Source organism: Arvicanthis niloticus, chromosome 9 (assembly GCF_011762505.2).
Source record: "Arvicanthis niloticus isolate mArvNil1 chromosome 9, mArvNil1.pat.X, whole genome shotgun sequence".
Taxonomy (NCBI): domain Eukaryota; kingdom Metazoa; phylum Chordata; class Mammalia; order Rodentia; family Muridae; genus Arvicanthis; species Arvicanthis niloticus.
The window spans coordinates 66,462,900-66,488,268 of NC_047666.1; the positions used below are offsets into that span (position 1 = coordinate 66,462,900).

The following is a 25,369-nucleotide window of genomic DNA, read 5'->3' on the forward strand; positions in this document are numbered from 1 at the left end:
GGTGGGTAAACACCCTCATAGAAGCAGGAGGAGGGGGGGATGGTATAAGCGGTTCCTGGGTGGTGGGGGGAATGTGGTAAGGGGATAAAATTTGAAATGTAAATATTATATCCAATAAAAGAGCAGAAAAAAAAAAGCGGTTAGAACCAACATGCTTAATAAAATGTCAGCCCTCTTAAAAAAAAAAAAAAACTATCTTGATACTAAAATTTGTTTTGAGAATTGTATATTGCAGAATGATCAGCCTTGGTGTATCTACTCAACAAGCAAGCTGGGCAGACCTGCTCAAACCTCGGAGGTCCGGGAATTCCATCTGGAGGCAGTGAAGACACAGCATCAGAGGCTTGTCAATTTGCCCTTCCCCCAACTCCTCTTCTAATATCTCAACGCCCATAATCAGCTTGAAGAAGCTAATGAAGAGTCAGCGCCCCCATTCCCTGGGCTTGGGGACTAAGGTGGTAAATGTTGGGCTGTCTTTCTGGAGAAAAGTAGTGGTTTTGTGGGAATAGAGAGGATTAGCTAAGATTTATTGCATAGCCATAACCTATTAGTAGAAATCTGTACAATTATTATCAAGATGAAGATATAAATTCTTAAATCACACCAATTCACTTTGATTACAAATTTTAAGGTTTTCATTGGCACCAGCCAATTCTTATCTTGTGGAGACTCTGACTCAGAGCTTCAAAATCTCTCAACATAGCTCTCTAAGTTCCCATTGGAAGGTCGCTACCATGCCAGCCTCATGCTTCAAAACCCCTATGGCCTTTCACTGCACATCTGACAATCCCACACTTTGCTGCTGTACCTTTCTCTCTCAAACCCAGTTGAATCGCACCTTGAAGGAAAACACCACACAAATTTAGTTCAGAAACAATGGTAATATCAATCACTGGGCAAAACAACTGGAATCCTACTCTTGTAAGCCATATTAAATCTCAATTCTCTGGTGGAGAATCCTGGCAGATTTGCCATATAAGCTGGGAGACACTAGTAGCTACATCTTGTCCTATTGCTATCCCATCCAAAAAAGATTCCCCTCTCTCCTCTCCCTCTCTTCCCCTATCCAACCCAGAAGTCTCTCCTACTCCACCAGTAGTTGGCTCCTTTATTCATTAGGGGATGGTTCACAAGTCACCTGAGTACATGACTCATTCTTCATCCACAGTCTGTCTCAGGAAAGCAGAATTAACATCAAAATACAAACAATACCAGAGCCATCCACAGCACCCACATGCACTAGTGAAGTACCTACTGTGTGTAGTTGATTGTGATGTAGCAGAAACAGTGCACAAATAGAACATGTTTTCTCTCTTCTCTAGGAAGATCAGCCATACTAGAGTGCCTGAGACACTGGCATCAACACTGGAACAAATGCTTATTTATTTCTCAAATTTCCAAACCTTGGACAGAAGGTCTAGCAGCCTGCTCTATAAAAGATGCCACTTTGTTGCACATTGAAAATAAAGAAGAACTGGTAAATTGTTAAACAATATTGTTAAGTAAAATATAAGGCCTTTCTTTAGGCTATGTCAAATTCTCTGGGCTCTAACTATGCTCAGGAACTGGAGGCTTGCATTTTAAAGAGTTCATAATGTGAGAGAATAATTGGACTTATGAGTTAATAACTTGGATGAATCAATTAAAATACAAATATATAGAGAAAAATTTCTTCAATGTAGAGAGAATTATTGGTGGGGAGCAAGGAAAACTTCAAATAGGAGTAATCATGTTTTAGAAGGTAATAGAAGAATGTAAGTCATGAATAAACGTGCTGTAGTTTAAGTCTTTCCCTCTGTTTTGATTATAGAGATTCGTGCAGAACTTTATAAAGGGGAAAGAACAGCTATTTTTTATTGGACTAAATTATGTACAAGAGGAGAAGGTCTGGAAGTGGATAAATGGCTCTATTTTAAATCCTGACTTGTAAGTTTCAAATGAGGTGATGTTACAATTCAATTCATATCTATTTTACTAAAAATTAAGTTTTATAATTTTTTTTCTTTTTTTATTAGATACTTTATTTACACTTTAGATGCCATCCCCTTTCCCCATTCCCCCCGCTTAGAAAACCCCTATCCCATGCCCCCTTTTCCTTTTTGCATTTATACATTTTTTTAAAATAATGTTAATCATAAGCGTTATAAGTTTGGTATTGTTCAATCAGAGGTGTAACCCACTGACCAACCTAGATATAACAACTATCTTTGACTGGTGGAGATACATGAATATCTGCCTCCCTGTCTCCCCCCTCTTTCTCTCTTTCATCACCTAGCTTCTCCTCTCCTTCTTCTTCTCCTCTTCTTACTCTTTTTCTTCCTCTCAGTACTCCTCCTACCTTAGCTCCTCCTACATGTAAGTTGATAAGCCTCTGATGCTGTGTTTTCACTGAATCCAGATGGAATTCCAGGACATCAGAGGTTTGGGCAGGTCTGCTCAGAATGCTTGATGAGTAGACACACCAAGGCTGTGTATTCTGCAATATACAATTCGCAGAACAAGTTTTAGTATCAAGAAAAAAAAAATTTCCCACCCCCAGGGGGCTGACATTTTTTTTTAAAAGATGTTGGTTCTGAAGACTTTTTTTTTTCCCCCCTGTGTTAAAATTGGTTGTAGTATTTACATTTCAGATTTTATCCCCTTAGCCTACTTCCTCCCACCACCCAGAAACCTATCCCATCCCCCTCCTCATGCTTCTATGAGGCAGTGACTGCACCTACCCCCCTCACTATCCCCTCCCCACCCTAACATTCCCCCCGCCCCGTGTGTTCATTTTTTTTTTTTTTTTATGGGACCAAGAAACTCCTCTCCCACCTATGTCCAACAAGGCCATCCTCCCCTACATATACCTCTGGAGTCTTGGGTCCCTCCCTATGTGTTCCCAGGCTGGTGGTTTAGACCCTGGGGGGCTCTGGTTGTTTGGTATTGTTGCTTTCCACCTGGGGTCAATAACCCTTTCTGCTCCTTCAGTCCTCTCACTAAGTTCTCCATTGGGAAACCCCTGATCATATCAGTGGTTAATTGTGAACATTGTCCTCTGAGTGTGTTAGTCTTTGGCTGACCTCTAAGGAGACAGCTATATCATGTTCCTCACATTATGCACTTCCAGCCATCCACAACAGTGTTTAGATTAGGTGGCTGTACATGGGGTGAATACCCAGGTGGAATGGTCTCCTGATGGCCCCTCCTTCAGTTTCTGTTCCATGTTTTGTTTCCCTATTTGCTCCCTTGAGCATTTTTGTTTCTAGTTCTAAGTAGAACTGAGACATCCCCTCTTGGTCTTCCTTCTTCATGAGCTTCATGTGGTCTGTGGGTTGAGTCTTCGCTAATCCAAGCTTTTGGGCTATCATCTGTGGAGATATGTTTGTGTAACTATCTTCTTTTGGGGTTTTTGGAAGATTACTTTCTTGCTTTTACTAGGTTGTAGTTTCCCTCCTTGTGCTGGAGTTTTCCACCAATTATTCTTTGAAGTGCTGGATTTGTATTGAGATACTGTGTAAATTTGGATTTGTCATGGAATATTTTGGTTTCTCCATCAATAATGATTGACAGTTTTGCTGGGTATAGTAGTCTGGGCTGGCATTTGTGTTCTCTTAGGGTCTGTATGATATCGGTCCAGGATCTTCTGGCTTTTATGGTCTCTGGTGAGAAGTCTGGTGTAATTCTTATAGGTCTGCCTTTATATGTTACTTTGCCTTTTTCCCTTACTGCTTTTAGTATTTTTTCTTTGTTTTGTATATTTGATGTTTTGACTATTATATGGCGGGAAGTATTTCTTTTCTGGTCTAAACTATTTGGAGTTCTGTAAGCTTCTTGTATATTTATGGACAGCTCTTTCTTTAGGTTAGGGAAGTTTTCCTCTATAATTTTGTTGAGGATATTTACTGGTCCTTTTAGTTGGGAGTCTTCCCCCTCATCTATACCTATTATCCTTAGGTTTGGCCTTCTCATTGTGTCTTGGATTTCTTGTATATTTTGGGTTAGTAGCTTTTTGTATTTTGCATTTTTTTTGACAGTTGTGTCAATGTTTTCCATGGTATCTTCTGCACATGAGATTCTGTCTTCCATCTCTTGTATTCTGTTGGTGATACTTGTGTCTATGATTCCTGATCTTTTTTTTAGGTTTTCTATCTTCAGGGTATTGTCCCTTTGTGATTTCTTTATTGTTTCTACTTCCATTTTTAGATCCTGCATGGTTCTGTTTAATTCCTTTTCCCGTTTGGTTGCATTTTCTTGAAATTCCTTAAGGGATTTTTGTGTTTCCTCTTTAAGGGTTTCTATCTGTCTACCAGTGCTCTCCTTAAGTTCTTTAAGAGTGTTATTTATGTCTTTCTTAAAGCCCTCTATCATCATCATGAGAAGTGATTTTAATTCTGATTCCTGCTTTTCTGGTGTGATGGGGTGTTCAGGGCTTGCTCTGATGGGGGATCTGGGTTCTGATGATGCCATGTAACTTTGGTTTCTGTTGCTTACATTCTTGCTCTTGTCTTTTGCCATCTGGTTAACTCTAGTGCTGCCTGTACTGGAAAGGTCAGAGGAGGGCATCAGATTTCCTGTAATTGGAGTTACAGATGATTGTGGGAGCTGGAAGTTGAATCTGTGTCCTTTGCATAAGCAGTAAGCACTCTTAACCTCTAAACTATCTCTCCCACTGTTACACAAAAGTTCTTATGTAGTTCATTAGAACTGTGGCAGAAAGTTGCATCTTAGTGTGCTACGAAACAAGCTTCTCTAGGCAGAACCAGAATAGACATTACCATTTGTAAATAATTTTATACAAACTAATGATTGTTTGTTTGTGTGTGTTTGTGTCTGTATGAATATTGATTTTGTTTTGTGTGTGTTTCTTAATTGTATATGATGTCAAATGTTTACTTAATCTTGATTCATAATACAAAAATATTATGATAAAAAATGAAACAATTCATGTAAAGTGGAGGATTACACTCAATTTCTGTGTGATTTTACCCTTGGATTAAATGATGCTCTGATCAAACAGCAACAACCAGCTAAATCTGGAGGCCATCCTGCTACAGGAGAAAGAGAGTCAGCTAAAGTCTGCTTTTGTTTGCACTGTACTGAGACAGTGGCTCCAAGTACAATCTCTAGGTGTCTAAGCCCCACAGCTCATTCTACAGAACCCATATAAAAAGCCAGATGCAGAAGTGAATACCTGTATCTTGGCACTCCTACAGAGAGCTGGGAGGTGGAGACCAGAAAATGATCCAGAAGAACTTGGGCCAGTGAGCCTGGAGTCTACAGCAGGTAGAAATAAGATAAAAGGGGAGACACTAGGGTGTCATTAAAATTTCTGTTCATTCTCAAGGAACACTATTAAGAAAAAGAAACAGAGGCAAAGGAACAGAGACAAAGGCACAGGAGTGAGAGAGGTCTACCTACTGTCTGATGTTATATCCTCTGCAAGAGACAGGCTAGTCTTGAACTCACCCTTCCTTGCAATTGCCCAGAAGATGCCTGTGTTAGTGTTTGTCTTCTGGTCTCATTCCTACATGTAGGGGTCTGCAGGAATTCAGGGTATGAGACTTGTCCTGCAATAAAGCAAAGATGCACCAGCCTCTGGGATGACACAGGAAGGAATTAGATCCTGTTCAACATGAGTTGAAACTCTTGTCCTCTCTGTATCCAATTCTGTAGACTCACTGTGTTTATTCTGTCTGTTAAATACAGTGACTGAGCACCTAATGTGTGTAAGTGTTGACATGTATTCATGTGTATCTCAATACCTTCCCTAAACATTAGCTAGTCCTACCCTATATATTTTAGGAAACTAAAGTTCGGCAAAATGAAGATGCTTTCTACATAATGTTTGTAGCAGGTGGAGTAGATTTCATCCCCAATTCCCAAACCTCCTTTTTGTACATCATGATTAAGATTTCTTGTTGGAAGAATTCTTCAGTGACAGTGCAATGCAAAATTATAGGGGTTTTATCTGCTGTATTTTAAATGTTTACATATGTTTATAATGTTTGTCACGGTGTGTTTACTATACATAAATACTATGTAATCAGGAGTTTTCTTAAAAAATCTAAAGACAAATAATAGTTGATGTGATAATTGTATGGAAATCTTGGATACTAGGAGCAGCTATGCTTTGCTCTCCAGATTACAAATCACTGGCAAGGATGAAGAAAACAGCTGTGCCATCATCTCACACACAGAAGTGTTTTCAGATTCCTGTTCTTCAGACAACCATTGGATCTGCCAAAAGACCCTGAAACATGTCTGAAACCCTGTGTTCTGACTCCTGATTGTGAATCTCATCTTGTTTACTTTACTGTCCACATCAGATTTCTGCACCAAACGCCGTCTGCTGTTGGACCATCCAGTGCATATGTAGTGGCATAAAGCATGGACTCCAAAACCACTGGGACTTTTACAGATGCTCGTGTCCAGATTTTGTGTAATGTAAATGTACACAGACACAGATGTGACATTCTAGGAGAGGAGTTTTACAGAAGGAAGCCCAGGCCAGCAGGGGGCACTGGAGGCCTTGTGTGGCCCTTGCTCATCTCTGTGTCTGAGGTCATTTGCAGACAGCTGCAGAAAACTATAAAGTCTGGATTTTGACCCCATCCCCACTTCAAGCCATTTCACATTTGGGCTATAGAACCTTGATTCAAGTCTTGCTCTTGACTGACAGCAGAGGCTCAGCATTAATGAGCTTGAGGTGGGAAGGGTTTATATTGATTGACACTTGCAAATTTGTTGATTAATAATGGACTAATGTTGTGAAAATGAGTGTGACTTTATGCAAATTGAGGTCTGTTCATATGATACCTCCCACTCTATGATGGTATACCAGCAGACCCTGGGCAGATGCTGGTCCATTGATGCTGGGCTTCTCAGTCTTCTGAGCTGTGTGAAAGTGGGCTCCCTTCTCCAGTTTCCTGTTACAACAACAACAACAACAACAACAACAACAACAACAAGAAGACTTAGACAAGGGCTTGTCTTTTCCCTCTGTCCACAGGCATCCCACTCTAATTTTCTAATCACTTCTTTCATCCACATCTCTCTTTAACTTATGGCTTATGTAAAAATTGTAGCGAAATTTTCAAAATTAAGTATTCTGATACATCTTTTGGATGTCTGCTTCTGTAAAAAACAAAACAAAACAAAACAAACAAACAAATAAACCAAAAACCAAAAAATAAAAATCTTTGACAAATTTTCTATTGCAATCAAAAGAAAAATACTAAACTTATCATATAAAGATACATAATGAAATTTCTCTTGTAATAGACACCTACAGACCCTCATCACTCAATGTGAAGTTAATAAAATTAAAGTATATGCTGTGATCCAAGATTTGAAAGCATTTGGGGGAGGGAAACCACATTTAGAATATGTATGACAAAAATTTATTTCCATTAAATGAAAGGAAAATAAATAAAAATAAAAAGAAAAGACAATTATTATTCAAAAATAAACTTTAAAATTATTTTGAGATCATATGATTACATTTTTTCCTTCCCTACACTGCCTCCAAAACTTTGTATGTATGCACTTTCTCCTTCTTCCCTTTCAAACTCATGGTGTATTTTGCATTAATTGCTACTGAATGGAAAGCATATATATGTCTAAATAGAACCCACTCAGCTGATATAATGTTACTTGCATACATGTTTTCAGGGCCGACAATTTGGTGTTGGATAACCAATTGGTGTGCTCTTCCCCCTCAGCATTCCTTAACTGTCTGTAGTTCTTTATGTGGGTTGAACTTCAGTTGACCATTCTATTTTCTGTATTTAAAGTAGTTACTTAGCACATGTAAATTTAATGTTAATGCTTATGCACTGAATGACTTCTGTCATCTTTCTATTTCTTCTTGTTTATAAGTCCGAGGCATGTACCCAACCTTCAAATAGAAAACTTATTTCCAAATATTTCACCTTCAACTGTGATGCAACATCATCCTCAGGAGTCTAATTCTATTCTTCCCAGAGAAAGTGGGCTTCTGTTAACTAAAAGACAAATGCATCCTGTTCATCTTAGAGGACCAGTAGTTTACTGAGGTTGCTCAAGGACATGGGTAACTCTTGGGTTCATGCATTACAGAAAAGTCCTTGACTCTAATGTGGATAATCACTCACAAAAACTGTTGAAAAACATAAAACCAACAAAATGTCATGAAATTATCAGCCCAAATCATCTCTGCCTCACTTCCCTTAGACCCTCTGCTTTTGACAATGTGACATAGTAGAGAGACTAGATGAATGGAGATCGTAAAGGATAGTGTATTATGAGGCAAAATCCACAGGTTTTGGAGCAAAATCAGACCACATTCAACACAATCCTTGTAGCCTCATGGTTGTTTTAATTCATACATATACAGTTATAAGAGCAATGGTCCCAAAGACATACTTCTCCTAATATCCTTATATTGTATGCAGGCTACCTTACATCAAAAGGAACTTTTCAGATGTAATTTAAATACACTGAGATGGAGAGGTATTTCTGAAAAAACTAGATGTCCTGGCCTAATCACTGTGTACCTCTATAGAGAAGAGAGTTCATCAGAGAAAAGCTTAAGGATGCTACACTGTTGGTACTTAAGATGAAGGAAGGGGCCCTTGCCATGGAAAGCAGGTGGCCTCTTGAGACTATTAGGCCAAGGAAGAGTTTGCCCTTAGCTATCCAAAAAGAACATGGTTCTACTGTAAATTTTAGTTTAATGAGATCTTTTTTGAACCTCTGGCCTTCAAAACTGAAAGAGAGATCAATGTTGCTCTTGTTTAAAACTTTTATATATACATTTAGATTTATTTTAGTTTATTGTATATGATTATGTGCCTGCATACATACAAACACACACACATACACACACGCACACATACATGCACACTCACACACATTCACACACATTCACACACACACACACACACACACACACACACACACACACATACTCACACCACACAAACAACATGTGCATACCTGGTGCTTTCAGAGGTTAGAAGAAGGCACTGAATTTCCTTGGACTTGAGTTAGGGAAGGTTATGTCCCACCACAATGTGTTTGGAGCCAAACCCAAGTCCTCAGCAAGAGCAGTCAGTGCTCTCTCTTAACTGCTGTGCCATCTTTCCAGAAGCTCAGTGGGATTTTGCCTTTAAGTTAGAGCACCAACATAAAACTGGGATTGTTTTGTTGTTCTGGTTTTTCAGACTGTTCAAACAACAACACCAACTGTTTCAGAAGAAACAGTATCTCTCTATGTAGTTCTAGCTGCTCTGGAACTTGATATGTAGACCAGGCTAGCCTCAAACTCACAAAGATCTTTATTCTTTGATCAACCAGTTACTGAAGTTAAAGTAGTGTATCACTATACCCAGCCCATAAATCTCTTTTGATATGGCTTTGTATATCTCCTGAAATTTATCCAATAACTTCATGTAAACAGTGCTGGCCACAGGAGACACTGTAACCATGAAGTACCTGGGTGGGGCTCATTGCTACTGTCCTTCATAACAGAAGCATACATTTTATTTATCACTAGCCATGAAAACAGCAAGATTCAAACTTCATTTTCTTCAACTAATTATGAATTCCAGTGATTATGAGAAAATTCTTTGAACAGCTGTCACCTGTGGGTGGTAGCAGTGTCACCTGGAGTTTACAGTCAAGTGAAAACTCTTGTTTTTTTCATTTTCATCTCCATGATGCAGTAGTGGAAGACCAGGATAGTAAGCATGTACTGAGCCTGGTGAGCCATGTTCATAGATAAGCCTACCAGTATTATAGTTGTCCACTGACCTATTTTACACATGAAGAAACTCTCTGATAGCTGTTACAAAAATTTCCAAGTTATTGGGCTATAAATGGGGTAATCTATATTTTCTTGATATATGACTTAGAAGCTAGTTTACACATAAATATTATACTGGCCAGAGTTACAAAATCAATGAAACTTCTTTTGTGAACTTATATTGTAGTGCTAGAGTGTGCTCAGAGAAACAGTTCATTCTGAAGAGAAAGTAGGAAGACAGGAAGTCAAACAACTCCAAATAGCTTCGCAAAGTCCCTGACACTGAGCAGATTCACTAGGCCCCTTTCTTCTATATGTGTGTATATGGAGTAAGGACTGCTGAGAGTCAGTCTTGGACATGCTCAAATGCCTTAAAGAAGCAGAGACCATCAGGATGGCCTAGAAGATCACAGAAGAACTGAGCCCCTAAGAAAGAACACAGTGATGGTTTGAATGAGAATGGCTCTTATAGGCTTATGTATTTGAATGCTTGGTCCACAATAGGTGAGACTATTAGGGAAACTTAAGAGGTGTGGCCTTGTTGGAGGAGGTGTGGTCATATTGCTGGAGTTATGTCACTGAGGTTGGGTTTCAAAAATCCCACAGTATCCTCAGTTTGCCCACTGTCTGTCTTGTGGTTGTTGTCTCAGTATGTCACCCACTCTTCCAACAGGATACCTGCCTGCATCCTATCATGCTCCTCACCATGGTGGTCATTGACTCGTTATCTGAAAATTTAAGCAAGCTCCCAGTAAGTATAAGTTGCCTTTCTCATTGTGTCTCTTCACAGCAATACATGAGTTAACTAAGACAGGAACTGTCCAGCACACTGCAGGCTATACATTGTGTCCCAGAGTTCCAGCTTTTGTGAGCTCCCATGCTGAGGTGGGCTTAAATGATACATATGCCTTTGAATCGATTCTGATCTTGTAAGTAACCTCCCACCTAAATTTGTATAAGTAACACCAATAAAACTTATAGGTTTACCATGTTAGATTTTGATGGTATCTGTTATTTGGTCTGTCATGGGCTCCCTGTCTAGAGTGAGATTTGTGTGTTGTATATGCCCAGGAAAGTCTGTCATACAACAATCACACACAGTTAAATTATATAAAGTCATTAGTTTTTTTTGTAAGAAAGTATCTTCTTGGTAACTGATAATCTATATAATCCAATATGGAATCCTACAGTGACTGTCACAAAAACATACCTTCCTTACATATGTGGTTTAAACACTCTTGTGTTTGACACACTGTACTGTTCTCTGAGAATGCAGAAGTGAATCACACACAAAATTTTTATTATTAGTTTGCTAGAAATGAGATGGACTGCAAAGCTGAAAGACTTAAATGCAGTATGAATAGAACGCTGAGAAAAGTATTTTTCTGAATGAGATATGCTTGTATTAATGAGCAGGGTAAACCCAGTGGTGGTGGTACCTATGAATTCAGAACTAGGGAGACAGAGGAAGGTAGATCTCTGACTTAAAGACCAATCTGGTCTACAAAGGAAAGCAGGGCTCAAGACAGCCAAGAATACACAGAGAAATTCTGTGTCAAAAAACCAAAGAACAACAACAACAACAAAATACCAATAATAAAAATACAGATTCAAAATAAACACAATGTACTACAAAAAAAGAACTTTAAAAATTTTTAATTTCATTTGAATGTGTGTGTGTGTGTGTGTGTGTGTGTGTGTGTGTGTGTGTACAGTGCAAGTTTGAAGTTCACATACAACTTGTTGTGGACAGTTTTATGCTTCCAACATGTGGATCCAGGTGTTGAATTCAGTCTTAGTAGTCAGTGCCTTTACCATCAAAGTCATATTCCTGTCCCTGAAGTAACACTTTAATAGAGAGCAAGGCTATATGGTGGTACCAGGCATCTGGGGCTTACAGAGTGACCTTGTTATAAAACAAAATTTACAAAAAGGGATGGGGGAAATCTCAGTAGTACAGTGTTTGCCTAGCATGCGTGAGAAGGTTTAATCCATATATAAAGTAAGAAGAAAGAGTTAACAGAGATATTGCTTGTGACCTGTTATTTCGTCCTTTTTGGGACTCATCAGTACAGTGTAGCACATAATCCAAAAATTTAAAATATTTGTCCTTAAATTTTAACAATGTTTAAATGATTGCAAGATTAGGCATTAAATGCTTTGGGGGGGAGGAGGGTTAGGAATCAACTGTCTCTTGATTGGAAAAAAATCTAGTAAAGAATAAAATTCAAATGGCATACTTATGTATGGAGTTCTCAAAAAAGTTACATTTGGGAAATAAAATGACTCTTGTTTGTAACATATTCTTGGTCTGTTGATTTTTAAAAATCTGAGAAGTAAAGTGTAAAAGTATTTGACAATGGTATTAAATCTCAGTGTGCAGCACTGCTTTTAATCCTGTATAGAATTGCCTTCATATTGGTCATTGAAGTTTTTTAAGAAAATGCTGACTATATTTACTATAATGTTTGGAGGCCACAGGCCAATTATCACCTTTTCCTGTGATTACAGAATCATTTCATGGGTTCAGCCACCCCATATTTTAGGTCCCTTGAATTCATAGCAAGGACAAATGAAAAAGTTCATACCTGATCATGAAATGAAGCTCACTAATACAGATCTGTTTAGACTTTAGTTTTACATATGAGTACTAACTCATACCCAAACACCTATTTGATTTAGAATCATCTATCTGAATTCTATGTAGTAGATCAATGACCCTCTAAGTGAATTTTCATCTTGGCTGTCAGTATGATTATTGATGGATTTGGATAATGGTTTTGGTAGATCAGGAGTAGAGGAGCAACTGTAGATAGCAGGTCACAGAGCATCTGTTCTCACGCATGCTTTGGCACATTCCCTACCCTGGCTTTACAATTACTGGGCAGCATAAGTTGTTGGGCTTGTTACAGATCCATTTCTTATGTGTGTATCCCCTGCTGCTGCGGATGCCCCTGTCACTCAGGTAGGCACATTCTCCTCCTCCTCGGGTGAGAGCCCTAAAGCAAAGAACAAATAATTACTGCACAGGCTGACACTGCATTCAAGCACCTGCAATAGTTTTACACCTAGCATTGTTTGCATCCTCAGGGCTCAAACTGAACACCACATCTTTGTCACTCATCTATGTTGAACCCTGGAATGTGCATACAAGGGAATACACTGGTGCTTACTATCATGTTCAAATGGAACTGATGCTTCAGGTGTCCTCAGAGAGGGTAATTTTCAGTTCTTGATGTAATTTACACATGTATAAAAGTGGGGGAAACCCCACTTCTTAATAAATTTCTTGGAGGTCGTTAATGATGGACCTGACTTTAACTGCATTTTACCAATCCAGTGAAATATCTCCATTCAAAATGGCTAGCTATGCTCACACACAAGAGCTGTCTCTGGGCTTTATGATGAGGTGGCATTAGAAAGATTACCAATATCCCTGGAGTCTCTGTGTCTGTAAACAGGTACAGTGCGAACAGAGGACCAACAAGTCTTACCCATATAGTTCTGTACTAGCATCCTGGGTTTTGGAGCCCCCACTTCCCACCTATAGTTCTGACACCACCAAAAAAAAATTTCAGTTGATGATGGAGCAGACAACATCTTCCCCAAATGCTGATATTATGGTATTGATTTTTGAGTGAAATTACTCTAAGTAAATGTGTTGAAAGATGGCCAATAAATGGGATGACATCCTAAACGTGTTGTGGTGTTTGCATCTCTTACAGATACAATGTACACATTTCAGAGAAATTGAACACAGTATAAGGGAATTTTTTCTGAGAACGTACAAGTTGTTATACTCAGTGTTGTCTGTCCATATCCAAGGATGCTCTGTTGACTCTCTGTGCAGGCCAATCCAGTGGTCAGAAGGCCCGTTGTATCTCTTCAGAAAATTCTGTCATAACAAAGATGAAGTAAATACACATGTCTCTCAGTTTCACAGGATCCTTGAGTCTCCATCCAAGAGCCTCCTCTCAGGATGGCAGCTTCTTGTAACTGAGGGTCATCAACTTTAGAGCCATAATAACCCTCAGTTCTCAGTGTAAGCATTTTACACACATAACCCAAAATACAATGATAATCACCCATCCCATTAGTCATGGAAAGTCTTTGATTTATGATGTCCTTGCCATTTTTAATAGATGCCACATTCAGTGTGCAACATATGAATGCTTGGAGAAAAGCTTGCATGACCACAAGGTATCTCTGGAGGTTGTATGTCTGGCCTGGAAGGTCTTACTATGCGCACTACATGAGAACAGGTCTCTGCAACAGCTTAGGGCTCAAGCCAGAAGCAATGACCTCAGGAAATGGCACAAACCACTGTTCTCCACATGTACCCCATCTGCCTGAATGAGATCCTTCCCCATGCTTTAGCCGCAAGCTCTCTATCTCAAGGCAGTACATATTCAACAGAAACAACAACAAACCCATTTCTGATCCCCTTTCTTACCAGCTCCTCCAGACTGTCAAACACAGCTAGATGGGCATCTAGTGCCATGCAGGAGAACTGGCTGAATGTCCAGTTTCCCATATCTTCAGAAAAATAAAAGCATTTACTTCCAAACCCAATCCAGCCACTTGGGCATGCGGCATAGCAAGGTTCACAGCTCTCCATGATTGCGTTTTTATTTCTCACTAAAATGCAAACAGTGATATAAAAATGTAATACAGAAACGTTTCTATGTCTGGTCCCTTTGTCCAGTCATCCAGACTTCAGTTGTGAAGTGTGTGCTTGGACTATAGCTTTCTTAACTGATCACTAGGAGGCTCCTTCTACCATGAAGGTCCCCAATCCAGAGCCTTCCAGTGGAGCTCTAAGGAAATTGTTTGATTTTTCTTCTTTGTATTGTGTGTTTTGGGACAGAACTTAGCTACTCACTGCTGCCTGGCTTTGATCTCACAATGTGGGCTGAACTTGTCTGGAGAGTGTAATAATCCTCCTGGCTGTTCTTTCTGAGTACTGGGAACAAGATGCCATGCCCTGTGAGAAACTCATTTCTAGGCCATTATCTTCTTAGGACTGTCCCTGATTCCTAGAACCCTACAGCATGCTTTCCCATAATCCTCCTTCACATTCTTCTTTTCTCTAACAAAAGAAAAGAAACTCTTTTCTGGATTTTACTGTAGAGAAAACAAAACATGGCAGAGTCAAATAATTTTTGATACCACCATTTTGATCATAAGTGTCCTATAATTCTGTCTCTCTATATTTGTCTCTCTTTCTCTTTATATATGTATGTATACATATATATGTATGTATATATATCCAAACGTGTGCTGGCTCTTGTTATAGAAACTCAGATTAAGAAATCTGACAACCATGTTGTATAGTGGTGGCATATGCCTTAAATCCCAGTAATCAAGGGACAGGGGCAGGGGCAGATGCAGGCAAAACACAGTCTGTTTAGAAGCATGTTAAGAAACAGGGACACTTATTTACTACTGGTGGAAGAACAAGCTGATACAGTCCATATGGATTGTTCTCAGAAAACATAAAAATAGACCTGTCATGGGACCCAGCTGTGACACTCCTGGGCATATATAAAGAGAACTCCACATCCTACCACAGAGATTCTTGCAAACCTGGGTTTACTGCTCCCCTATCTACAATAGCAAGGAAACAGACCTGACCCAGATGCTCACCAACTGACAGATAATGTAACTGTGTTGCAGGTACAAACCAGAATGTTTCATTTAGCAGTTAATGAAATTTGTACGAAAGGGGGTCTCAGAAAGTATAATATTAAGGAAGGGCATCCAAGTTCCAGGAAAACAAGCCCACTGTAAGCCCTCGCACGCAGTCCCAGCCTGCAGCGGACAGTGTGAGCAGCTGTGTGGGTAGGCATGGAACACCACACAGAGGGGAGAAGAAGGAAGAGTGACATACAGTGATGAGGAAGGACGGGATGCAGGTAATGGGCTACAAGTTGTGAAAAGTTTAAAACAGACTTGTGCTTCTAGTTTCAACTCTGCCATAGATTTTCTTTTTTTTTGTGGCAGAGAAGTGTACAAAATTGTGACTGACAGTGAAAGTCTAAACCAAAGGCAAAACTTCCTGGCTTCAGAATGACTCTTCTAACTGTGTGGAAGTTAGTGAGATATGAAGGTATGGGTCTTGGCAAGTGTTTGAGTGGCTATGTTGGTGGAGCTGTGTGATGTATTCACCTGTGAGTCTATTATAAAAAAGTAGTGTGTGTGTGTGTGTGTGTGTGTGTGTGTGTGTACGTACAATTGTGCCAGCATGTGTTCTTATGTTGTTGTGGTTGTTGTTGTTGTTGGTGGTGGTGGTTGTGCTAGTGGTGGTCGTGGTGGTGGTGGTGGTAGTGTGCGTGTGTTTGTGTGTAAGAAGATGAGACTGAAGCAAGGTTTAAGATGATGTCTTAGAAAAATAGATAAATTTTTCCCCTACCTTCTTCTTTTCCTTCCTATAACATATTAGAATGTATCAGCTGCTCTTTTAAATGTCTACTGAATTTCAAGAAACAAGTGATCTCTGAAGCAAAATATTAAACAGGGAAAATGATCCCCTAACTATTTTTAGTGGGACTGTGTTATAGTTGTCCCCAGTTCTCATACTAAGTACTGCAAGGCTCTAGTGAAAGGGACAAATGCAAGGGGCAGTGAGAATGACTTCTTTCATCTGACTCTTCTTAGGTTATATAATAGTTTAGGATACACTGAGTAAGATTTGTTGGCAAATGTTTAACCTGTTCAGACTTGTATATTAGTCACTGGCTCAGTCAGTTAAAGTTAATTATATAAAATGATTCAGGCATTGGTGGTGCACATCTTTAATCTCAGCACTTGGGAGGCAAAGGTAGGCTGATTTCCAAGTTCAAAGCCAGATTGGTGTAAATAGTGAGTTTCAGGGCACCTAGAAAAACCATGTCTTAAAACTCCATGATATCCAACAAGATCATGGAACATTTACTCCAGCTGTGGCAGCCAAGTTGTATAAGATTTTATCACATTATTCAAAACAGAGTACAACTAATTCCTTAGGAATCATATTCTGGAACTTTCTAACCATGGGTCATGGGTTCTGTACCTTTCCTAACCATATGATTCCTCACTGTCATTACTTTCCTTTAGCTGCAGCTTTGGGTTCCTACTCCTTGAGCTTCCTACATTGAGATTTCCTCTCCTTACTCTCTGTCTTGGAAAATTCCCCCAGGTGGACATATGTCTCCTGCATCTCTGTCTAGAGCTTGCTGAGTGTCATCTTCCCATAAATGCTGAGCCTGGCCTCCTGTGCACACCACAGCCTGTGTGTTCCTTCACTGCATCTTCCTGCTGGAACCTAAGTTCCCAGAGAACAGGAACTACCTGTGTGTTTTCTCTGGAGCCCTTCCCACAATGCCTGGCTCACAGAGGTCAGTAGTATAACTGACAGTGTGAATGTGGACAGAATGCTGCAGAATTTGGAGAGTCAGTCACTTACCTGACAAAGCAGCAGAAAGAGCAACTACAGCTACAGTGAGGACCATGATCACTCCATAGCAGCAGTAAAGCTTAATATGAGACTCAGGGGATACAACTTTGAGAAATTTTGCTTGGAGTTTTTTACCTGAAAATATAAATGTGAGAATGTCAATTTTAAAACCCTTTTATAGAAATATATAAATTTACCCCAGAACCATGTGCAGATTTGCCTTGTACCCCCCTAGTGCAAAGCCCTTCAGAGAAGTCCATAAGTGATGTCCTTGGTTCACAGAACATTAGAGGAAAGGGAGACAGACATTCTGTCATAGAATCTTCCAGTTATTGAACTAAGGGCCAACGAAAGAGCAAAAAACAGAAAGAGTGAAGATCAGGGTGAAGGAGAAACCACAACAAGGTTATCTATAAATCTGGCTCCATAGGAATAGACCTGGTTAGGACTGAGGGAACCATGATAGTAATAAAGACAAAAAAATCAATGTGCCAGGACTGTGGATGCCAGTACATGACAGTCAGGAGTTCAAGGCTAATCTTGGCTAAATACTGAGTAAGAGGCTGAGGGAACTATATTATAGTTCTATATATTATATATAGTAATTATATATTACCCTGTTCTATCTATCCATGAATGTAGCTAACTAGAACCACCTAATGATATATAATTCAATATATTACCAGAAAAATTAAAACAAGCATTTCATCAAAATCAGCAAAAGCTTGTTCAAAATTCAAGGTAAATCCAAAATAGCAACTCTGAACACATTAAGAATTGAAGGAAGTTCTTTAACCTGATAAAAGGTTTATACTGGATATGGTTGTGTCAAGTTGACACAAGCTAAATTCATTTGAGAGTAGGGAACCTGAGTTAATAGAACACCTCCATAAGATTGGGCTGTAGGCAAGACAGTACTACATTTTCTTAATTAGTGATTGGTGTGGAAGAACCCAGCACACTGTGGGTGAGGTCATCCCTGGGGTGATCATCCTGTCTTCTGTAAGAAGCAGCATGAACAAACTGCTAGGAGCAAGTTAGTAAGCAGTGCCCTCAATAGCCTCAGCATCAGCTCCTGACTCCAGGTTCCTGCCCTGGATAAATTCCTGGCCTGAGTTCCTTCAGTGATGAACACTACTATAATAAACACTCTCCTTCCCAAAGTACTTTGGTCATGGTGTTTCCTCTAAGCAATAGAATCTCTAATTAAGACAGGTACCTATGATACCCCAAAACAAAAATTGAGCCAGCATGAATGCTTTTCCCCAGTGACCTGGAAACAAGGGAAGGATGTCTGCTCACACTGTTCTAGTGTGACTCTGGGAGTCCTATCCAGGACAAAAGGACAAGAAAAAGAAATAACAGTCAAACATCATAAAAGGAGATAAAAGTTTTGATAGTGAGATTACATGAATATATCTACATATACAGTTCTAAACAGTCTATTACAGGGGCTTTAAAATTCAAGAATGAGTTTATAATATTGCAGAAAAATATATCAGTGCACAAAATAGTTTTCATTTTATATACTAACTCTTCTTCCTTTTGTTTCTCCTTCTTCTTTTATTTAAGCCTCAAGTGTTTATTATGGAGAAGTTTAATCATATACAAAAAGAATTATAATAAAATTTCAATTTACAGAACTATGGGCCATGTATACATATCTATGCAATGCAGGAAATAAAAATGTTCCAATTATGGGAAAATTTGGTTCAGTTGAAAAGCATCTACGTTCTTTTTGATCTTGCTTTTTTGGTGAGTATGAACGCTGTTTTCAAGGAAAACCATTTTTTTTTTTCAGTAAAACAAACAAGAAAAAATTAATGTAATGGAAGAGGGTAGAAAGAAATAAAAAAGATAAAAGAACAAAACAGTTTCCAAATACAGAAGAGGGTTTTCTTTCTAAATACTGAAACAGAAATTCCACAGGATTGTTCATTTCCATAATTTAGCACAAACCATGCATGGCAGAAGATTTGCTGGTGGGGGATTCAACCTTGCCCTGCACTACACCTTCTCCCTTCCTTTTGAAGCAGATCTGCAAAGCTCTGGCACCACAGGGAACCTCAGAGCTGGGATCATTGAAAAATTAGAGTCTCCTTCACCTTGGGACATAAGGAGCATGCACTGCAGCATCCTCCTATTCACCAGAGTGTCCTAGCAAGGGAAAAACACACACACACACACACACACACACACACACACACACACACATGCACGTATGCAAAACAGGCTAAAGAAACAAATGAAAACAAATATACAACAAAACCCAAACCCCCAAACAAACCAAACAACCGAAAATCAAGACCAAACAAAACAAATCCTATGTCTCAGGCTCTTGTAGTTAATTCATCATTCATTTGTCTTGTCCAGAAATATTTGAGTGTTAAATACTCCAGTGGAGTAACTAATATAACAGATGCCTCCAAGTGTCTCCACTCATACAGAGACTCACCATGACAGGTTAACAGGCAGGATTCTCAGCTCTTCTGAGGGTCTCTGTTGAAACTTCCCTCTATTCCTTTAGCTTGATTCAAATTGCATTAAAATACATACCCGTTTCTTCCTCCTGAAGGCAGTCTGCAGCATGAGACTCTGTGAGGTCTGTCTTCAGCATGCCTATAGAGGCCTCTTCAATCTTTGCAGCACTCATCTATGAGCTGAGAGGAAGAGCTGAGACTCAGTTGAGTTCAGTAGATTTGAAACAAAACTGTGTAGAGGGAGAAGGCGCCTGCTATGCTGTCTGAGCTTTCTAGTAAGCACTTCACAAGCGCAGCCCAGACAGGTGATTCATTAATCACTCCTTCTCAGTCCTGAACACATCACCAGTCAGCACATAGTTTTCTGTCTGTTGGAGAAGCAGAATCACAAGATAGGAGAATGTGACAGGAAATTAAGTGGACTTTAAACACAATAAACGAAACTGCTAAATGCCTGAGAACTGAAAAATGTTCCTTACTTATTATCACTGATTCTTTAGGAAGAATATTGCTTTGATAAAAGATGCTGTTATTAATTGGGGGAACTATTTATTTTGAAACAGGGTCTCACTTGTGGGTCTGGCTAGTCTCAGTCTCACTTTGTAGATCAGGATGGACTCAAATTCTTGGAGAACAGCTTGCCTCTGCTTGTAAGTGTTAGCATTAAAAATGCAAGCCACCACCCTCAGCCTATTTATTTTAATGTTGGAACATTTTTTACTCACAGAATCTCTATATTTGGCCACTCTCACAATCATCAGTAATTATGATGTTGATTAGAAGAACCAGGGCACTGCTGATATGCAGATGAAGGGAAACACACAGCTACAGAACCATGACCTGTCCAGGGGTCTGTCCTAGGAGCAGCAGCTCCATCCGCAGTGGGCACTCCACAAAGAGTGCAGAAACAGATCCCTTTGAGAGATATTCTTGCATTATGGTTTACAGCATGTAAACTGGAAAGTTACAACATTTACGTCAGTGAGTACTAGAGTGCACCCAAGAACTAAGTACAACAGATAAGAGAGGAACAAGCATACAGTGCATGTTGTAAAGAGCAATATATGCAGTGTAGTGGGAAAGTATATTATGTTCTAGTTCCTTGAGGGGTTGGCAGTGATAATAGACAGCAAAGTCCAGGTATGGCCACAATGTTATGGTGTGATACTTGCACTTTGCCCACTGAGATTGGACGAATTACCTTATATCATTCTATTACTCCTCTATGATATTCATAGCTACCTGTGGCTATTTTAGCCATTTGGATCTGGTTTGTCCTCTTTCTTCTTGTTGTCTCCTTGTCCTGTCTCCTCTGTCTCTCTGTCTGTGTCCTGTCTCTAAAACTTTCATCCCGCCATCTATTTCCACTGCCCAATCACAGGCTCTAGCCTTATTTTTCACCTGCCCTCACCTGCTTACAGACAGCAATCTACAGGTTGTCTCCTCCTATCTCAGTCCAATGGTTGATACAAGCTAGTAAAGGTTGAAATGTCAGATTGTAAGTATATAAGATGATTATAGAAAGGCAAACAAGAAAAGAGACCATGGATTAAGGAGCAAGATGGCAAATTTCTGAGTCAGGCATGCTTGCCTCCGAGGCCTTTATATATTAAAATCTCTTTGCAACAAAGACTAGCTTACCTGTTGTTAACTAGAAGCTTTAGCACATGCTCCCTGTTATTACTGACTTCCTTCCCCAATCCTGAACATTGGCCAACAATTGACTCTCCTGGGCCCTGAGAAGAATGTCCTAATTTCAGCTGAGAAGCAGTTACAGAAGAGAGTGTGTCATCTCTTATCATCAACAAAAGGCAAGACTGTCAGGTCCAAAGAAAACCACCCATGTTCTACAGGACCACCTTGGGTAGCAAGCACAGGCTGCTTTGGAGCAGTCTGGAACACTGGTCCAAAGCAGGGGCTCAAACTGCTGGGTAATGTTCGAGACCTGAGGAAATTCCATCAGAAGAATGTTTGTGTAATTTTGCCAATTATTTTCTGAAAGAACCTGAAGAAACAGGGAGTGGCAATTATTATGTGGAATATGGAAACCACTCTGCCAAGGATATGTAAGAGCCAGGGGCCCAAGAGAGACCAAAGATGAGAGTTCTGCACAAGAGTTGGCCCCTGGCATTTGTAAGGTTTTCCCAGCTCATGAATGTATTTAAATGTTTTTTTTCTACTTGCCTGGACTGATTTGCATTAGTTTTTCAGGTCCAGGGCCTACTGGTTCCACAAGATCACCTGGGGCTGGTGTTTTAAAAGCTGTTTTAGAGCAGTTTGCTGGCCCCAGTTGATTTCTTGATTGTGTGAGTCAGCTGAGTGGAAATCTGCTGGGATGGATATACACTAGGGACAGAAGGTAAATTTAAGGAGCTTAGAGGGAAATTTTTATTTCAGTTCTACACTTGAAACTTCCAGGCCTGTGGTTCTGGTAGTTGGGTGTGTGTATATAGAAGGAGTCCCAATACCAGGGGAAGGAAATAGCCCACACTCAGGGATACGGAATGAGAGGGAAATCTTAAACTGTTGATCGACAGGAGTCCTTATTTAAAGTTCATTTTGATTTGTGACAATGGATTCAAATCCAGACTCTCTGAAGCTTACATGATGGTTTTTACATTTACAAAAAAAAAAAAAAGATAAAGTTTTAGATATATTAGCAGGATCACTGTAATCTGCACTGAAATCCTCACAGTAGAAAAAGTACCTAACTACTGTCTGTAAACAGTTGAAATAGACTCACACCTTAGAGCCATGGTGGAAGCTTGAGGGACCGAAAAGGATAGTTCAAGGTTAAAAGCATAAATAAATATGTATATTTATCTTTCCAGTATATCTTTGTTTGTTTTTTATCAAATATCTATCTAATATATATTCTCTATATAAATATCTATATCATTTATACCTATCTGTATCCATCTATAAATTCATATCTACTATTTATCTATCTGTCTATCTATCTATCTATCTATCTATCTATCTATCTATCTATCCATTTCTGATTAGAAAACACCCAACAGAAATTTTAAAAACTTGATCCTGAGACTATGATAATTGGAGCCAGTGCATTACCAAGGCTATATTAATAGCTTACTAGAACTCCATTAAAATGTTTAAACTCTGAACCTTTGGAATCTTAACATCATATATTGCCTTTAAGACTTGTTTTTCACATACCTCAAGTCACATCCTCAGACCTTTACAGTTTGCATTTGCATACCTCAAGTCACTTCATTAGACCTCACATACCTCTTTCTTAGACCCTCACAACTATAATGAATCTTAAGCCATTTTAAAATCCAATCATTTATTATGAGACAAAGGTGGTTGATTACTGAGAGCAGTCATTAAAAAGCAAGATATTTTAAGTGAAGGAATGAAGATGGTCAAATGTCAGTGTTGGTAGCGTGATAGCCTGAGTCTGTTTTTACATTGAAACCTACTTTTATGAGTTTGTCCGTGTTAGAGTGAAGCCTGTGAGTCTGCCTTTCCAGCAGGAGACTTAGTAGTGTAGAAAAAGCAGGGCTTTATTTTTACATGTGAAATGGACTGACCAGGGGTGAAGGAGTTGCCTGAAATCAACTCATTGCTGCTAAACTGATAAAGCCACCTCTGACCATCATCACATCAGGAATCTGAATAATAAGTCTGAAGAATAAATTTGAGCAGGAAGTATAATCCAAATGACCTCTGATCAATTACAATGACAGAACTACCTAGACAGCCAGCGCAGGCTCCTCCATGTGACTTTGAAGACTTTGTTGGTGGCAGAGGTCATCAGTCCTCAGCTGTCATACAGAACAGCATTAAGTTCTGCTCACACAGAGAATCATCAGCCTTTGGCCACCAGATGCAGAAGAGCTGAGAGACTTTGCTGTCAGTGAGGAACATGAGAAAACCAACCTATCTTGTTGAGGCAGAATAGGGCAGTCAACCCAACAGGTTTCTTAGTTTGCTTGGGACCCTGAACACATGTGAGGCCTGGGGCAGTTCTCGGGCCAATGATCAGTGTTGCTACAATCCAGATGGATTCACCGTCTTCAGAGATAGCCTCAATTGCTGCTACCAGAAGCTAGCATTTTGTTTATCAGGGAAGCCTTTTCATTAAACACTTTAAATGCCATATTTAGCAGATCTTTTTGAGGAGTTTGAGAAGTACACTTGATTGTAAACAAACTTTATTAGGTTTTAGTTACTTGCTTCAGTCTAAACCTGAAAACATATACAGAAGGCTGAAGCATGCCTTTATAAATGAATTGCAATTTGAACTTCACATGACTACAGGCATAGTTCTGAGCACATTAATGAATTTGACCATTGTAAGGGGAGATATTTAGAAATCTGCCAGAAGCCATCTATCTAATTGGCGGGCAGCTCTGCTTAGCTCTCGCCACCATGTTTGGCACTAGAAGTGGTCAAAAGCTATGCATGCCACAGCTAAAAGTGGCCAGAGGCCAAGCATGCCACAACTAGACCCATGAGACAGCAGCGTGGTATCTGTCTCTGCCAATCTACCACACTGTCCCCACAAAGCTTCGCTGAGCCCCAGGAAACATCCGCCATCTTCATGGTACCCAGTATAAATGAGACTCTTAATGCTAAAGATTGTCCAATGGATTTATATATTTGGAAATGTTCAATTAACAAGATGTCCACACAATTAGAATTGTTACCCAATATCTAACCTTTTGGTAGAAATTGTAACCCAGGATTGCTTTTGACCCAACTGTCCTCCTCCATGGTTGCTACCTTTTTTCTCCTCCTTTTCCTCTCTCTCTCTCCTCCCAACTCCTCATTCCTCCTACCTTTCATACTGCCCAATCACAGAGCTTTATTCAAATGTAGAGGGGAAATATCCAGCTACAGATCATTTATAAAGTAACTGAACATTAACTTGCATGTCTTATTTATCTTTAACTGTTACAGCAAGTTAGTAGCAAGCTGTTATAAAAATAGGTTTGCTACAACATACGGTATATGTAAGTTGAATTCAATTTTTCTTTATAAAAATAGAACTTATTAACAACATATGTTTACTGAATAGGGTAATTTTAATAAAGGTTCATAAATTCCTACATTAATAAGTGTAAGTCTACTCTGGTAGTTTTATAGTTTTTTTCCCTGTTAAGTTTGAGACTTAAAATTTGAATTGATGATTAATTGAAGATCATTTGATATTAAAACTAGCCATAAATACAGTGTCAAACTATATTAAACCATAACTATAATCATAGGGACTGGCAACCTTGCTTTTCTGATACTTTAACAGTATATCATTACAGAGCACCAAAGTTTCTTGCATGACTCAGTGTATCCAAATAGCTAAAGCTTAACAAGTTTAGCACAAACAAAAAACTCTACCTAATCTTCAAGTCAGTTCCTGCTAGCCTGAAAAGACCTTAAGAGTTTATAAATCTTATTTATCAAGCAAACATAATTTATCACACATATGTTGTTTCTGATCTAAAAATTTCAAGAAGCTCAGTTTTGAACACAAGTTAACAAAGATATAAGTGGCTACACACACATCTCTAAGTCAGTTTCTGTTAACCAGAGTAGACTTACATTTATTAATGTAGGAATTTATGAACCTTTATTAAACTTACTCTATTCAGTAAACATATGCTAATTTGTATAAACAAGAATTGAATACAACTTATATATACCATATGTTGTAGCAAACCTATT

The 25,369-nt window shown here is 39.1% G+C and overlaps 2 protein-coding genes across 2 annotated transcripts; one reads left to right on the plus strand and one right to left on the minus strand.

Annotated features, from left to right (window-relative positions):
- Positions 1 to 876: 876 nt before the first annotated feature.
- On the plus strand, positions 877 to 10,737 carry LOC117715752 (killer cell lectin-like receptor subfamily B member 1F). The gene is made up of 4 exons (XM_076940960.1): positions 877 to 949; positions 1,323 to 1,477; positions 1,811 to 1,926; positions 6,124 to 10,737. The coding sequence occupies exons 1-4, from the start codon at positions 877 to 879 to the stop codon at positions 6,245 to 6,247; spliced, it is 468 nt and encodes a 155-aa protein (XP_076797075.1). The 3' UTR covers positions 6,248 to 10,737.
- A 546-nt stretch (positions 10,738 to 11,283) lies between these two features.
- LOC117714814 (C-type lectin domain family 2 member E-like) lies at positions 11,284 to 20,028 on the minus strand. The gene is made up of 5 exons (XM_034511487.2): positions 19,758 to 20,028; positions 17,211 to 17,336; positions 14,220 to 14,404; positions 13,555 to 13,661; positions 11,284 to 12,765 (listed from the first exon to the last, which is right to left on the minus strand). The coding sequence occupies exons 1-5, from the start codon at positions 19,852 to 19,854 to the stop codon at positions 12,627 to 12,629; spliced, it is 654 nt and encodes a 217-aa protein (XP_034367378.1). The 5' UTR covers positions 19,855 to 20,028; the 3' UTR covers positions 11,284 to 12,626.
- Between the last annotated feature and the right edge of the window lie 5,341 nt (positions 20,029 to 25,369).